Raw genomic sequence first — 18,567 nt, forward strand, 5'->3', positions numbered from 1 at the left:
TATTTAGTCTATTTCACCAGTAATTTAGGTAAGGATTCAAATTACCTCGAAAGGAAGGTGTTAGGCACCTTTCGAGGTCCCACAACTATGGATCCCGATCGAATTCACATGCTACGTGAGAAATTCTATGTGATAAAGAGAAGTCAATTATTTTTATTAACAAGTGTTTAAAAATAATAAATAAATTACACATGAAACTCAATGATTATCTAATTAGTAATTATCTAAGTGATAAAGTAATAAAAACGTGAATCAAATAAGCGAGAAGATAGAAAGGACACGATGATATAACGAAAAAATTACTTAAAGAATAACAAACTTAAACTATCCCAAGAAGTTAAAACACTTACGATAAAGAAAAGAAAAGCCAATTTAGAAGATTTGGACAAAGGGTTAGTTTTATCCTTTTCGGATTAGCGTCCGACTTATGAGTGATAATGTTGTATTTCACATTCTCGGATTCTACTCGGGTCAACTTTCATCATTTTTGACTATCTACTCACCCCACCTAATTTAGTTATAAAGCTTAAAGGCGTTCTAAAGAAAATAATAAAACTAGTGTTCCCTAAAATGCTTACTCGTCCCAATTTAATATCCACGAGGCATTGAATTTACTATTTTGAATTCGAATCTAGACAAAGAAAAGATTAGGTTGCCTAATTAGGCCCAGAGTTCGCCTCAAATAAAACAAAAAGGACTTGACAAACAGCACATAGCGGTTTCATGAAAGCCTCTTGGTTAATTAGAGTTGATTAAGTGATTAACATGCTTAAAAACATTTATTCCTTTTTTATATTACTTAAACTTATAGGCATGATATCCAGATGATACACAATTGATTAATATGTTGAAAATCGATTAAACAAGTCCTGTAGCTAGGATATCTAGGCGAAGAATATTAATTGATCCTGAAAATTAGATTAAAGTGTTAGAAATTAAATTACATATGTTGAAAATTACTTTAAAGTGTGCGGAAAATTATTCAAAATGTGCAAAAAATTATTTAAAAGTGCCAAAATTTTAAAAAGTGTGCAAAAATTATTAAATAGAGTGCAGAAAATTAAGAAAAGTGTGCAGAGAATTAATAAAAGTGTGCAGAAATTATTCAAAGTACAAAAAATTATAAAAAGTGTGCAGAAATTATTAAGTGCAGAAAATTAAGAAGAGTGCAGAAAAGTATAAAAAAAAGTGAAGAAAAGTTTATTAAAATACGCAGAAAATCATTTTTAAAATACATTAAAATTTATTAAATATGCAGGAAATCATAGAAAAATTTCAAGGGTGGAAAAATTTACCAAAGGTGCATAAGGGCAGAAAATTATTTCAATAGGTAGAAAATTGTTTTAAAAAGTGTAGAAAATTATTAAAAGCCTGAAAATTAATTTAGAAATACTGGAAAGTAATTTATATGGGTTGAAAATTAAAATTAAATGTTGGAAACCAGTTATAACACGCGGAAAAACTTGTTAAAACATGCTGAAAAATGCAAATAAGTCGATTTATTGAAATTTAGTTAAATATAACGAAAGTTAATTAAAAATCCTAAACATGATTTCTAGGACACGTTGACATTTTAATTTATAATCCTAGAACAAGTTGTCTAGGTGACAAATTAATGCATTATTAAAATATCTAAGTTACGTAACCTCCCCCACCCCCCAATAAGCAGTCCCTGTAATTTGATTGCATGATAGTATTCATACAATAAATATTATCAATAAAAAAAATAAATAGAAAACGAAAATATAAACTAAAAAAGATGAAGCGAGCTAGGCAACTCCTCTTAAAACTCCCGAGCAACTCCTCAAATCCCAAGCATTTACCTTCTAACAAAACTTGTTAGGCACAAAAAATAGGATTCAAATGCACTAAAATATGCAACAACCACAGTGAGATAGACAAATCATGAAGGGGATAAGACATCATGTCGGCACATAATTATGCGAGTGGGTTCTCTAAATTACAAGAAAACTACCACATAAAATTAAAAATTGCATCGATATGGACTCGCCAGTTAACAGGACTAGTAAAAAGAAGAAATAAAACTTTTGAATCAACACGCAACAATAAAGAAAGAAGAGATCGAGACCCCAAACTTCCACCGCTAAAACAGAACGAGAACTCAAGTAATTATGTGTGTCAAATCAAAGCAAGGAGAAAAAAATATTTTTTAGTGTAAGAGGGAAAAGGAATTAAAAAGTGTTTCATGAATGAGAGAAAAGATTTGTTTATATAGTAAAAGAGTTGTGAGAAGTCACAAAAATAAAAGAAAGACAGGATGTTCAGAAATTAATTCAAGGGATTCCAAGAATCAATTAAGGGGTGAACTTATATTTGATTACCATATATGAAAAATTTAGTCAAAAATAAAGGAAAGAAAAATATTCAAGCAGCCAATTGAATAACTTATTTCCTTAAATGCCTAAATTGAATAAAAAAGGGGCTAAAAATTATATCAAGCAAGTCAAGGAATCTGTCGAAACTAAATAAAGTCAGCATATTAAATTTACCTTTTTAAAAAAAAAGAGAAGAAAATCTTGATATTATGAAAGGTGTTATAATTTATCAAAAAAACACGATTACCAACTAAGAAAGGAAATAATTTGCAAGGACACATAATAGAATAATAAAGGATTTTCAATAACCAAATCACTATAGAGGCATTATGTTTCACTGAAAATAACAAGCTGTAGTTGTCATACGTCTGAAAATTAAGTAGAAAAAAATAAAATCACAGACTACCCTAATATATATAGAGAGAGCCACAATCATGTGATGCTTAGGTTCAGAAGACTAATATGTGGATCACGTAATTAGACCAATTTCAATCCCAACTATAGAAGAAATCACATTGTACTAAGTATGATAAAGGATTAGAATATGATAAAAATTTAGCTCCGCAACATTTGAAAATTTTGTATATAATAAGAATAAAAGAGTAAAAACTGTGAGCCTTTAACCAACAATTAGCATTTAAATTTCATAAATTTTGAATCTAAAAATCAAGTGGTGATAGAAGTAGCAATCAAACGTAATGAGGGTCATTATTGGGATGGATTTTGATGAATCTGTCTCAAAATCATAACCTCGCTGCATGAGATATCTTTGATATTATTGTCTTTATTTTTGTTTCATCAAAACTTTTGAAGTTCATTAGAGAAGTGAAACTTTTGGGGGTTTTCAATTTTGAATGAAGAGACAAGGAGAGAAAAAATTAACGGGTCAACGTTGGGTGTTTCTGTTTGATGGGTTATGGTGAGAGACAACAATGGTTGTGTTCTTAGGGAAATAGGATTAGGATTTGATTTTATTGGTTATTTTTTATTAAAAAGGGAAAGAAAAGAGCATTTGATCTCAGTCGTCAATAGCATAAGATCAAATGATTGTGATTTAAAATTAGATTAGGTCAGATCATGGATCCAAATTGGATCAAAAATTATGTTAAAAAAAATTAAACTGGGAATTTCAGCTTGGGGTCAAATTAAAATTGATATAGGCTAAAATTGACACATATTGGGTTTAAGAATAACTAGAAGTTAAATAATTTAGGAAAATTGAATTGAATTAGGTTGCTATTTAATAAATACTTCATAATTAGTATACGACAATAATCGATAACAAGATCACGTAAAATATTTGGAACAAATTGAAATATATGTATGTATCATGTATCTCTTTCTCTCTCTCTATATATGTGTGTGTGTGTGTGTGTTTGTGTGTATATGTATGTATGTATGTGTGTATATATCTATAATATATTAAAAGTGTGAAAACCCTTAGAAAAGTGATTTGAACTTTTTACCCTTCATTAAAATTCATCGCTTTAGACAAAGTCGTCTTTTCATCATTTTTTACAAAATTATTATTTATTTATATTTATAAAATTTTAATTAAACATTTAATTGTTTACCTAAAATATAAAACTTAATTTCATACTTAGTTTCATACTAGGAGTTTCACAAATGTTATTTATGGAACACAAATTGTTATCCATAAGGTTTTGAATTCTTTTATTTTTTCCTTACTTAGGATATTTTTTGTATTAGATTTCGAATTCTTTGGTTTTTTTCCTTATTTGGAATTCTTACTACGTATTAATATATCTCATATGTTTAGAGAAGGAAGTCCTAGAAATGGAGAGAAAGAAGTCGTATGATCCATAAGAGAGAAAATAATGGAGCTTCACTCTGAAATAGTTGTACCACTATCTTTTTGTACTATAGGTTCATTAATACATCCAAAACTCTTTATGATTGGCTAAATTCTATTTAGATTTTAGACACTTTAAATTAGTATCTCAAGTTCATGTTATGACGACGAGCTGTCAGTTGTCATGTCTGCTTTTAACTGTCTACTTCGAGCTAAGGGTGTGTTTATAATTTCATATTACTAATTTTAATTTGGTATGATTAAAATTTTTTAACCGAATTTAATCTCAAACAACCAGGTAACTTAAGTTGTTATAACATGAATCTTTAATTTTTTTTATTCTTGTGTTTATGCTTAATTTTTTGTTTCACCTTTTATTGTTCTATCTATGGAAAAAGTAATTCTGTCTATGAAAAAAGTAATCAATCATGTATTTTGCTATGATTTCAGCTCAAAATGTTATAAAATAATCTCGTGATTAATTAATGTGCATGACCAAATGGTGGATAAAATAATTTTGCATTTATCTAGAGATTGTTATTTTATCCCCTCAGTCAAACGACTCCTATTGGTTCAACCTTTATCGATTGTCTTGGTCTTTGATCTTTTGGAGTCGATATATCCCGTGGGCCTATTTTATCCACCTTCTATATGAAATAGTAATTCACCATTTTAGTACAATTGATAATAGTCTTGAAATTAGCTAATACTTCATATCAAATATGGGGTAAAGTCAATTTCAAACTTTATTCTAAAATTATTATCCTTAACCCACCTAACAAACTAATATTAGTAACAGCAAACACATTATATTTTTAAAATTATGAGTTCATAAACTATCTATTATAATAATTTAATAAAAATTTATACATGTCTTTTTATTTGTGACTAAAGTATGGATTCACATGAATCATGATGGGTACAAGCACCAACAAGCTACATTTTTCCCTGCATTGGCCAACTCATGTACCAATCATATATATACACAATAATTATAGGTTGGTCAAATATTAAGAAAAAGATATATAAGCAGCCATATTTAATATCTTTGAATACATAACATGTTTCTAATTTTTAGTCATTTCTTTGAAAAGGCTTAGTAGTTTAATTTCTTTTTATCACATAAAATATTTATACTAAAATCTTAACAACTTAAGACCTAATTTTTTTTATCAGGAAAGTGAAAATTATTCTCTAATAATAATTTAGAAGAGTTACTTATTGATACCAACATATTTGTGATTTGTAATGATAGATGGAGATGAAAGTAAGGAAGGACGTCCCTATTTCTATGGTCCAATTTGATTTCATGTTAGGACGCTTGACTAGGTAAGTCTTTTACCTTATAAGGAAACTATTGAAATAATCCCAAAAGAGGAAAAAGGACCTACATATGATGTTCATTGACCTGAAAAAGCCTTGCGACAAAGTTCTTAGGAAGGTTATATGAAGAATATGCTTGGAAGATAAAGGTTTATGTGTGGCATATATTAAGGTAATCTCGAATGTATAATAGATCCAAGATTCGAGTGAGCTCAATACAGATTCAACTCTATGAAGGCCTGAGAGATTGACAATAGATGATCTTAAAAGTGGTAGAGGTGGGCCAAAAAAGTATTGGAGAGATGCTATTAGACAGGATATGACACAACCTGACCTTACCGAGGACATGGCCTTAGATAGTAAGTTACGGAGGGCACGAATTAGAGTAGAAGGTTAGTTAGATAACTGGGTGTTGTGTCACCTTATTCCTTCTTACTATTAGTCATACTATTAGTCGTACTTCTCTTATAGTTTCTTGTCTTTAAGTTTTGTCATTAGTTGTGCCTTTTAAACTTTGATTATTACGGTATCTTATTACGACTACTATTTAGGATGATTTGTCAGATTGTCTATGATACTTATTATGGTTGTCTTTAAATCTGTTATTTCATTCTCTATACTGCTTTGACTGTTTTTTGTTTGAGCTGAGGGTCTATCAAAATAGTCTTTCTACCTCTAAGCTAATGGTATGGTGTACACTATATACTCTCAGACCCTACTTTGTGGGATTACACTAAGTATGTTATTGTTGTTATCGTTGTTGTTCGTATATTATACTATATTTGGATATCAAAACATCTATATCATTTTTTATTATTTAACATTTGATACACGTGCAACACACGTCTAGTATATATATGTATGTAGGGTGGAAAATGGGCGGATTGGATTGAATTTGGACTGGTTAAATGTGGATCGGACAAAAATGATTTGGATTGCAATCTGCCCATATAAATATGGGTAAATATGGATTTGGTCAAATATGAATTGGGTAAAAATGATTTCAACCCACTTTAACTCCTAAGTCAAAAACTTAAAACTTCTTTATTATATCAACTTGACTTTTTTTTTCATTTCTTTTTTTTACTTTTTTTTTTTTTTTTTTTTTCTCTTCTATATGTAGCCTCTAGTTTTCTTTTTATCTTTTTTTGTCATTTTTTCTCTCTCTCTCTTCTATCTCTACCCTCTGCCCTTTGTTTCTCTTTCTTTTTTCTTTTTTTTCCTTTTTCTTTTTAGTCTCCTTTTTTTCTATTTTTTATTTTTTTGTTTTTACTTCTTTCTCATTTTTTTCTTTTTTGGTTGTATTTTATGTTTTATATTTTTTTTATTTTCGAAGAACATGGTTAAGTCGAGTACAAATTATGGATGGTGACTAAAATATCGTAACCACTCAGTATATTTGTTTTCACCATCATCTTTTTTCTTTTTCCTTTTCTCCTTTTTCATTATTTTTTCTTTTTGATTTTTTTTGTATTTTTTTTCTTCAATTCTTTCTTTACGTTTTTTCTCTCTTCTACCTCTAACTTCTACATCTCTTTCTACTTTATATTTTTTTTTCTTTTTTCTATTTTTGGTTTCCTTCTTTTTTTATGATAATGAAAATACCATAAGCGCATATTGATTTATATTCGCCCAACATTTATAATTTGAGGGCTATGTGGATCCTCATCCATATATATTTTAATCTCAAGAAAATACAATTAATTCATATACTTTTTTTATTTTTCATCCGGTGCCTGCATTAGAGCCCCGACTAATTCGGATGGAGCATTGCAGGGCCCATTAAGGCGGCACCGCTCCCAACAGAGTTTTCTCCATAACTAGGGTCATACCCTCGACCTCTAGTTAAGGGTGGAGCAGCCCCATTCACTGCACCACAACCCATGTTGATTTTAATTCATATACTTATTTGTATATAAATACAAATGATAAATTACACATATTGACAACTAAACTATTCAAATACAAATAATAAATTTATTTGAAATATATCGTATGATACAAATAAATTTAAAGTAAAAAAATAAAAAATGCAATGACAAAAAAAACTGAGGAAAAGAATATAAAAAAATAAGAAAAATGACAAAAATGATGAACCAAGAATGAAAAAGGGGCAAACGAAAATACAAAAAAAAATGCAAAGAAATAAAATTGAAAAAGAAAAAATGATGAAAAAGAAGAAAGAAAAAAAGTGTAAGAAACGAGTAAAAAATAAGTGGTAAAAATGAAAAAGAAAAAAAAGTAAATTAAAGAAAAAAAGAAAGAAAAAAATATTAAATTAAAGTAAAAAAGAAAGAAAAAATAAAAAAAATAAAAAGAAAGAAAGAGAAATAAAAGATAGAAAAAAATAATAATAAATGAGTGAGATTATGGATTATAATTAATTGATAAGAGATGTTATGAATTATATAGGTTAAATGAGATAATTAGAAGCTTATATTTATTAACTCATGTAGGTATCAAGCGAATACGAATGATGAAATAAGAATGAGAAAGAGGAAAGTGAAAAAAAAAAGAATACAAAGAAAAAAGAAATAAAAATAAAAAAATAGATGAAAAAATGAGAAAGAAAAAAAATTATAAGGAGTGAGTAAAAAAATGAAAAAGAAAAAGAGCAAATTAAAGGAAAAAAGAAAGAAAAAAAGAAACTAGAAAGGAAAAAGAATTGAAACTTGAAGCATAAGTGGGTGATCTCTATGTTTAAATGGGTATCCATATTTTACCCATTTTGTCCATATATGTATGAGCTTTTAAAATGAGTTGAAGTCCATATTTACCTATTTGAAATATGAGTGATCCAATTCACTAGATATAGGTTAAATAGACTCTTTTTACAAATATGGGCTGAAATTGCCACCCCTATATGTATGTATGTATGCATGTATATACATATATACACACACACACATATATATGAAACCGTTGATAACAACAACAACAACAATAATAATAATAATTTTAAAAAATTAGGTATTTGTAATTTATGAGTATGCATATTTACGAAAATAATTTAATAAATATTAACAAAGTTATGTAAAAATATTATATTTAAGTTAATAAATTATATATACTCTATAAAAATATAAAATTAAATTATTAAATAAATTGTATACTTCAAAATGATAAATGCAATACGCCATTATTTATTTGATGCCAAAATAATATGTAGAGAAATATTAATATTCAAAATCAATAATTTTGATAAAATAGGGGGAGGTCAAATTTTGGTGTCAACACTACTTTACCTTCCGAGAGCTTCGTCCCAATCTTAAAAGAGAACTAGCCTCACCTAATCAATTCACAATATTACTAATTCTTTGCGAAAGAATAGATTCCTATTAGTTGAATAAAGGACGACATAAAATCAAATAGAAGGATCCAAGAATAATTAACGAGATAAAACGAGAAAAGCTTAGAAGAATTGACATGTAGAAAGCACACAGGCAAAAAACTAATCAACAACTCAGTATGACAATTACTAGTTGAAAATTAGTTTTAAGGATCTTTGAAAAGGCATGAGAATTAAAGAAATAAACCTAGGATATTAGAACCTGAAATTCATTAAATAAAATTGAAAATAAAAAAAAATAGCGTGCATAGGGAGTGTGCTGGTCGCACAGTAGAGCACGCTGGCATAGATGCCGCAAACTAAGCAATGAACATTGTTTTGGTTGTTCTTTGGGTTTGCGTCCGCACACCGGATTGTGCTAGTGCACCGGATGCACAAGCCTTCAGCATAACACCTGGCAATCCGATTTTTTAATCCTTTTTTTTTTTTGTACGTCCTTTTCCTCTGACTCTTACCACTTTTGGTATTATCTCCCTTGTACCAACACTCTTGCTTTTTGTTTTATTTTTTCGTTTAAAAATTAATAATTTAATTGTATATCATTAGTAAAAGAATGTCTTTTCATTTATTATTATATTCAATCTTAAAATATATTATTAAATAATATTTTAGTTTGGATATTATAGTAATTAGTTTAACACTTTATTTTTCTTCTTTATTTGGATTTAACACCCCTTTTAAATTTTCTTGCTCAACAAGATATAAAGATCATGAAGAAAACGATGAACCTCAAAAATCAAAACTCCCTCAATTCAACTTTGATTTTAAAGAAATTCGAGATTTGAGCTTCTTTTGATATGGAGAATAAACCCTACCTTCAAATCAATTCCAATAAAATCAAATTTTTGAAACCCATTTCTTCTTCTAGACTCGAATATCCTTAGTGAACAAGATGAACACGCAAAATCGCAACTTACTCAAATCAACTCCTATTTTCACAAAATTTGACATTTGAACTCCCTATGATGTGGGAAAGAAAACCTAATACCTTTGGACCTTCAATTCTTGCCTAAGAACTTTAGATGGAAAGACCCACTTCCTTAATCTAAAGAACAAAAAACGTCAGATCTAAAGACCCACTTTCTTATTCTTAGCTATACACACAAAGGGAAAAGAGATCACACGAATGGTCCAGTGATTTACTTGGCATCAGGTCTTCTGTTCGGATATGTGATTACCATTATGCATGCACGTATAGTTGTATGATGCGCATAAAGGTTGTGCGATGCACACAACGGGCCAGTAAGATCGCACAAAGGACAACAAAAACTCCAGGGCCACTAGACAATTATGCGAGTACAGATTCCCATTAAGCGATCCGCGTTCCCAATCGCACATTAGGGCTTTTGGGACCAAATTTTCACCCAACAGAATACACCACTCTCAACCTGACACTCCATAGCTAGGGGTGAGCATTCAATTTATTCGGTTTGATTGTTGAATATTGATGCGATTTTTTGATTTTCGGATTGACGAAAATGACAATCATAACCAATTCAAAATTATTTAGGTTTGGTTTGATTTTTATAAATTTGGTTCGGTTATTTTGAATTTTTATTTTGATTTTAAAGATTAAAGTAGTGAGCATTTAAAATTGGTGATTTTTCTAGAAAAATAATATTTTTTTCAAATTTATTTTTCATTTTCAAATACAATTAATTCAACACGCATGAAATAACCATAAATATCGCGACTTTGCTGAGTTGTCGCTGTTGGCGTGACGGCAGTGACTGATGACGACAATGACAAACTGAGCAAATGACTATCGACTGTTGTTGACGATTTTGAAATTTCAAACGAACTGAGGATGACTGAGCACCGTTGCAGCCTTCATGTTATGTTAGGGTCTAAAGCAAAACAACATATTAGGATTTAGGGTTACTAAATGATTATAATTTATATATTTATATGTTATATAAGATTATATTATATTTTTAGTATATATATATATATATATATATATATAAATTATAATATATTATTTATATAATTTTAATTTTTCGATTTATCCAAATTTATTTTTTAAAAATACGAAAATCAAATCGTTTAATCGAATTTTTAAAATTTGAAACCAAAAATCAATCTAAAGAATTAAAAAATCAAACCAAAATTAAATTTTAATTTGATTTTTAATTTTTTTGGTTTAAATCAAAATATGCTCAGCTCTACCCATAGCCAATTAATCAATCCATAAGAATCCATAAGAACCTACAGGAAGGGTAAAATGATTAAAATAGACTAAAATTTAACAATAGCAAGGATCGTTGCAATCAATCAGTCTAAAACATTTATCTCGACATGGTCACGTTCAATGCATACAACATTTACCAGTAGAAGAAGGGAAAATTTTATTATGGGCCTCATGCACCACATCATATTTGCATGAGGCCCTATTATTTTGACACATCAACTTTTTGGGTTTCACCTATCAAAATAATTACCTCTTCCTTTCCCTCCTTATTTCTTTACCTTTTTTTAAAGATAACTCATCTTTTTTACTCTTTTATTTTAGAGTTAAATATTTATTATTTTTTTATTTTTTTTTATTTTTAATTTATAATTTTTCTCGTGTTCATGAAATTAATCGAATTAATAATTTTTTTTTCTTCCTAATTTTTATTTGTAGATATTTGCAACCAAATCAAATTTATAAAGTATTTTTTTTGTTTAATTTATTTATGTCATTTTAAAAAAAATTCCTTTTTCATTTTCTAAAAAAAAATAATTTTAATTTTTTACATGATATATTTAAAATCATAAAAGTTAAAGAATACTTGAATATAGTTTATATATTTTTAATTTAAGACCAATTAAGAGTCCGTTTGGATAGAATTAAAAAATAACTTTTTAATTTATGTCTTTAAAAGTTGAAAATAAGTGTTTAGAAATTAAACAGATAAATGTTTGAATGGAAGTGTTGAAACTGAAAAAAGTTGTGGATGTGCTTGATAAACAAGGGCTGTTAAACACTTCTTTATCTAAGATTTGCTTATCAAGTACATCCACAATTTTTCAAAAGTTGTAGGTGAATATTAAGATTTGAACGATTGAAAAACTGGATATTTAAATTGAAGAATTTCTAAATAATTTTACATGTGGTTATTCAACTTTGAGTTTGTCATACAAAAATAATTTTCTTATATATAAAGCTATTTAATTTTTAAATTTATCACACATAAATCACTCTTTTATTTATTTATCACATAAAATAAAAGTCATCCAATTTTAAATTAACAAATAAAAATTATTTTTTTTATTTCTAAAAGGTATTTATGTAATATACTATACAAATGAATATATTATTAAGGGTAAAAAAATCAAATTGTATTTCTTAAACATGAGAGGGGTTATGAAATAAAATAGCTTGATAGAACAAAAATATTAAAAGTTGTTCAATTTTTTTTTATTAATTTTATTTTTATATTTTGTCCTTGTAATAATTAAAAATGAGGTTGATTACGTTTTTGTAAGGACTTAAAGAAGATTTTAAGGTGAAAAAATTCATAAATGATTAGATAATTTTGCTACGTTGAATGGTAATTTAAAGAACTAACCCAATGTATAGAAATCTTAAGTTATAAAGTCTAAAATTTAAATTAAAATAAATTGAGAAAAAAGTTCACATCTTTTAAATATATCAAAAAATACTTAAAAGAAATAGGCGTAATCTAGATTAGTATTAATTCATTTTGCTAAAATTTAAATTAGCCATCCATTTACCTGTTTAATATTTGTGAAAAGTAGTAATAAAAAAAAAAGAATTAAAACAAAGAAGAGGAAAAAGTGTTACACGGAAGAAAAATTGAAAAAGAGAAGAGGAGCTAATGGAGAAAACAAAGTGCTGACAAAAGGGTCCCACAAAGACATTTGTCACAAATATATGGTGGCCTCTCACAATTATTGTTGGTTGTGTCCCACCGATTGTAAAATTTTCCGTAGAAGAAGTTGGAATAATATTGTTCCCACAATCAAGATAAATTAAGTTTTATCTTATGCTATAATCATATCGATGACTTATCCAATTTTCATCATAGATTGTTAAGAAAATCTTTATATTTTTAAGAACCGATGATTTAATCCTCTAGGTATAAGCTAAAACTTTATATACTAAATCATCTACTACTATATAAGTAAAAGAACACAAACAAATATATGATCTATTATACCTTTATTAAAACTGACTAAATAATTTTTCTGTAATAAATTCTCTATCTAAACGCATGATAAATAGTACTATATCCCAACAATCTCTCAAGTTAAACTTTTAACCATTACATTTGTTATAATATATTATGTCTATACACATGGCTAATAGTAATTACCCTAACAATCTCCCATTTAAGACTTTTAACCTTGATGATTGTTAGAATAACAAGAACAGAAAGGAATAATTGAAATCGTTGCTTCAGGACAGTGAAATGAGTCTATAGATCAATAAATGTAGTAGGTTAATTTCCGTTAAAAACTGCATCCGTTAATTGTTTATGAACATTCTCATTGTTCCAGGTGATCCTCAGAGCAAAGTAACTAGTCCAAGCATGGTAGCAAAGAAGAGAGTAACAACATTTATAGTGGAAACAGTTGCGCTGTTTGGTGCTTTTGCTTGTTCAGGAGGAGGTGAAGATGAAGGAGCATTGGTGTCGTTTGAGGTGGATTTGGAAGCAGAACCTTTATCATCATCCTTTGAAATTGCAGCAACAGGAGGTAGTGGTGGAGTAACAAAGTCCTTAGTCTCCAAGTGCACAGGAGGGGGGGGGCTTGTACTCTGCTACTTCTTTTGGATCAAGCGCAAATTTTATGACATCCCCCGGTTTTATGTTTGGTATCCTATATGACTCTAGATTTCCAGTGCACAAGTTCCCTGTGGCAACAAGAAAAATAAAATAACACTGATTTTTGTAGGGACAGTTAATAATTCTGATCAACTAGCTCGCCATCTAAGTGTTGATTTACTTACTGGTGTATGCATTTGCAGTGCCTGGGTACTGGGTTATGATTCCATCCGCACCATAGTAAATGAGGTTATGGATCAGCATATATGGATCAGAGCTATAATCCATGTAAATATCTTGAAATTCATTTAGAACAGTTCCAGCGTAGACACTAATATTGGCCCAATGCATACGTTCAATAAGGTTGGTGAAGTTCAAAGTGAAACCCTCTCCTCGAAATTGTGTGTATAAGGAATGCTTATGTAAAAATACTGCATCTGCATGCTTCTTGATTTCCAGTGCTGTTTCATTGGTTACAAATTCCACCTGCTTCTTAATGTGAAGTACCTTTTGGTATGTGGGGATATCCTTGAATTTGTCCAGTACTGAACTTTCACCTGACATGATCAGAACCTTCTGAGTTGACTGCTTATCAAGTGTGGCATTGCTCAAAGCAGTTGTGACGGCACCCACAATGTCAAGACCCTTGTTGGCTGCAAGGTAGGCAGCATTCTTGAACACAATCAAGTAGTAGATATTAATACTTCAGCTCATATAAATATATATAGATATATATGTATAATAGAGTAGGAAAGAAAATTACTTCTACGTTGATCAGAACTCCCGGAACTGCCTTTGCCTTGGCAAATTCTAAGAACTCTGAGAGAGTTACAAACTTGCCCACATTCTTTCGTGCTGGATCCCTTATCATATCTCCATTAAATTCACTGAACATTTGAGCTGTGGCCCGGACCATGTAAATTAAATAGCAAGAAAATAAGAGAATTACTTTCAGAAATGAAAACATGATAGTAATATTTGAAATATTATTGTCTTGGGAGAGGTGACTTGATCGCTCACGTTTTAATGACAGAATTTCGTCCCATGTAAGATCGAAAGAGAAAATTCCCATAGAGGATTGAATTGAATCGACCTTAGCTGCTCGACTCATGAAAGGTCCGGCTGCAGTGGTGGTTGGAATGAGGTCAACTGAAGGTAAGCAGAATGCAACTCTATCTTTTGTCATTTGGACAGAACAATCGATTATGTCAGCACCATCATCTACTGCCTTTTGATATGCAAGATCTGTTGATCCTGGATAATCTCCATTGGCTCCATTTGCAGAGATGATCAGAGCTGCCAATTTAAATTGCACAATAGAATTGATATGTCACCTTTTTCAAAAGTATTCTAGGAACACTACTTAGCCCTTTAATTGCACTAAGAGATTCATTTCCTTACTGGGGACTCTCCTTGAAGCATTCTTACTCCCTGCCAAGCAAGCTGCAGCAAGAATGAGCAACTGTAAGCTGCTAGATTTGTACGAAATAAAATTGTATTTCCTCTTAATCTTAAGAAAAATATTCTTACCAACAGCCATTGATGCAGACGTAGGGAAGTCTGTGACCACACCATCAACAGCAAACTGAGAGTTGTCAACGAATCGCAGATACTCTCTTTGTAGATCATAGCTGTAATTGTGAGGTAAAAAGTTGTCATTTGCAAATCCATATGCAAAAACTTCAATTCCTTGTTTATGAGCATCAGCCACTAGATTGGTACTAGTCTCTAAATAGCGAGCTTTACTGACGGGCCATATGTACTCTCTAGGCACAACGATTCCCGCAGCGAATGTCTTGATCATGGATAACTTTGTTAATAGTGAAGCATATGGTTCATTTGTTGTGGGTTCAAGTGCATTTCTATCCGTGGGAAACTTGAACATTAGCTTTGTTTTGAGACCGTGCACCACTGGTCCCATGCTCTTCAAAAAACCAATCTCTGGAGACGATATGTAAGAGATATCTTTCCTTATCTCCAAGAGTTGCTTAATATGATCAACCAAACTAAGTTTGTGCTGGTTGTAGAATGTCGCATACTGCAATAAATTTAACGAAATTAATTAGGGAACCAAGACTATAACATTTGATGGAAGAAAAGAGAAAGTCATTTTACCGACAATAGGATTTAAAATGCATTTACAAATGTTTCAACAATGAGAAAGAAGGCGACTGATAGACACCTCGGCATTGATCCACAGTATAGCCTTCCTGTTTTCTTCTAAAAATAGGTCAGTTGGATATGGTGGTGAAAAATCAAATAGATCTGTTCTGCTGAAGATTGATTGTGTCACTAGAAAACAAGACAACAAAGTCAGCTACAATATTAGTATGAGTAGTGGTACGATATATCCATTTTCATGTGTTTGTTGTGACTTACCAATCAATTTATCAAACATTTCATCACTTGTGAAGTCTAATGCAAACCATCCTTGAAGTTCTTTTCCATTAACAATATAGGTTTTTTTACGACTTGGAAAAGCATCAGCTGCATTTGTTGTATTCTGGAGGTTTAATTGTGAGAGACAAAAGCCGTGTCCATCGCGACTCATATGGAGATCACATAGCAAGACAGTACCACCCTTTCCAAATACAATTGATTGACGAAATGCTATATCTGTTTGTGGGGGATAAAGTCCCGAAAATCCCCCATTTGCAACAACAAATGGTTCGTCACCATGTAGAGTCAACCATTTTTGCTTAGGAAGAGGAGGAACAGGAACTGCACCAGTTCCACTTTTTGGATCAGCTACAGTACAATGGATCATCAAGCATACTAATAAGAGATGCCTGATCATTTTCTTCCTATCCTGTTCCCACCCACAATATATTTATTTAAACCAATAAGCATCATCTTTAATTAAACAGAAAGAAAAAGAAAACTTTTTACTATTACTATATGTTAAATTTATATATTTAAAAATCATCTCAAACCTATTTAAGACAAATAATATCCACTTCAAATTCAGTAATGCAACTTTGCTTACCATTCAATCTATAATTTCTGCACACTAATGTCATTCTCAGTAACTTCCCTCCAAATAAGGAAACAGTTCGAAGAACAACAATAACGATGACATAAAAACGAAAAAAAGAGGGCTATGTAACGCCATTTGAAACTGCAGAACTAAACATTCTGTAGAATACGTAGAAGCCCTTTTATACTTGTCAATTCTTTATCTACATACTTCATAAGTTGCATCATTTAAATAATTTTATTAAATAACTAAATGACTAAAAACCAAAGCCGCTACATCATCATAAATGTAAACTTGAAAACATCTACATCCAGTGAAATAGTTCACAAGAAAAATTAAGAAGAAATATAATAAGACTCACTTGAATATTGAGATCACCAAAGGAAGAGAGACAAGCATTTCCCCCTTGAGTTTCAGAAGGACAAAAGATAAAGAAAAGATGAGGCAAGAAGCTCTCAAGGAAATGGAAAGGTGTTTTAAATAAAATGGATAGAATATGAAGAGGCTTTAATTAATTTTTTTCTCTCGCATATTTCGGACTAATACCGGTGGATTTTCAATACTTTTGTTCTTTCCTTTTAAGCTTTCCGGGTGGATTATTTGCTTCTTTTTTCCATCTTCGCACGTGTGTTTGTACCTAAAAACTACTCACATTTTGTATGTGATGATATTTGGTCATGCATATTTGGCAGAAGCTGTGCATTCTAGCATAACGGTTTTGAATCAATTAATTACTCCGTTAAAGACCCTTTTTATATTGGTCTTATCATTCTCCATTTGATTTTTTTTTTTCAGGAAACCACCCTTTTGGTTTAATTTATAGTGTGTTTCTTTTGTTTTTTCTAATAATCGAGATGAAAATCCCTCTCCAAAGAAAAGAAAGCTAAAAATAGATCAATAAAGGATTAATCTTTTTCTAGGGTAATTTTAGAGACCTTCCTTCAAATTTATTTTCCAATTATTAATCTTTTTTGTTGTTTTTGATAATTGTGCCTACCTCCCTTATGTTGATATATTGATAACAATCTTTTTAATCTATTTATTTTTAAAATAAAAAGGTATACTATGACAAATTTACCCTTTTCAATTCTCTTAGTTTTTAATCTATTTACTTTTCTATTATATGTGAAATTTATATGTTTAAAAACCATCTCAAAATTATATAAGATGAATAGCATTCACCTTCGGATTAAAGAAAGCAACATTATTTAACCATTCAGTCTCTAATTTCTATACATAATGTAATTTCTCATGAGATTCCAACCTATATAAAAGCAAAAGATGATGATAATAATAATAATAATAACAACAACCATAAGGACGACGACGACTACCACCCAGAAGCGTTCCACATATATCAATTAATGAGGTTCACTAATCTTAATTTTGTAACGCCATTTGAAATTGCAAAACCAAACATTCTTTAGCATTGAAGAGCTTTTATATTTCTCCATTCTTTATCTACATAATTCATAAGTTACATCATTTAAATAATCTTATTAAATAATTAAACGACTATACATCAAACCTGTTACATCATCATAAATGTAAATCTGAAAAAACAATATACTTGCAATGAAATATATGACATCAAGAATTAAGAAGAAAAGATTAAATACAATAATACTCACTTGAATCTTGAGATCACAGAAGGAAGAGAGAAGCATTCCCCCTTGAGTTTCAAAAGGACAAGAAATAAAGATAAAAATGAAAGAAAATAAGGGTTGAGGTAGGAAACTCTCAAGGGAATGGAGGAAGGCCAGGGATCAAGTGTTTTTTTAAATAAAATGGTAAGAATATTAAGAAGCTTTAATTAATTTTTTTCCTCGCATATTTCGGACTAATATCTGGTTCTTATTATTTTATTTTCCCCTTTAATGCATTTAACTGTTTCGTTCATTCGTTTTAGCTTTACGGTTGAATTATTTGTTTCCTTCTTTATCTTCATACATGTGTGGATACCTAAAACAATTACTCCCATTTTGTGATAGTTTTAA

The 18,567-nt window shown here is 29.8% G+C and overlaps 1 protein-coding gene across 1 annotated transcript; it reads right to left on the bottom strand.

The window, feature by feature from the left end:
- Positions 1–13,072: 13,072 nt before the first annotated feature.
- Positions 13,073–18,357, bottom strand: LOC107858433 (glycerophosphodiester phosphodiesterase GDPDL7). The gene is given in 10 exon segments (XM_016703085.2): positions 13,073–13,577; positions 13,579–13,682; positions 13,779–14,265; positions 14,357–14,493; positions 14,614–14,889; positions 14,995–15,036; positions 15,124–15,631; positions 15,776–15,885; positions 15,973–16,402; positions 18,202–18,357. Coding segments are annotated over 10 exon segments (2,373 nt in total). The 5' UTR covers positions 18,238–18,357; the 3' UTR covers positions 13,073–13,334.
- Between the last annotated feature and the right edge of the window lie 210 nt (positions 18,358–18,567).

This window comes from Capsicum annuum, chromosome 2 (genome assembly GCF_002878395.1).
Source record: "Capsicum annuum cultivar UCD-10X-F1 chromosome 2, UCD10Xv1.1, whole genome shotgun sequence".
NCBI lineage: Eukaryota > Viridiplantae > Streptophyta > Magnoliopsida > Solanales > Solanaceae > Capsicum > Capsicum annuum.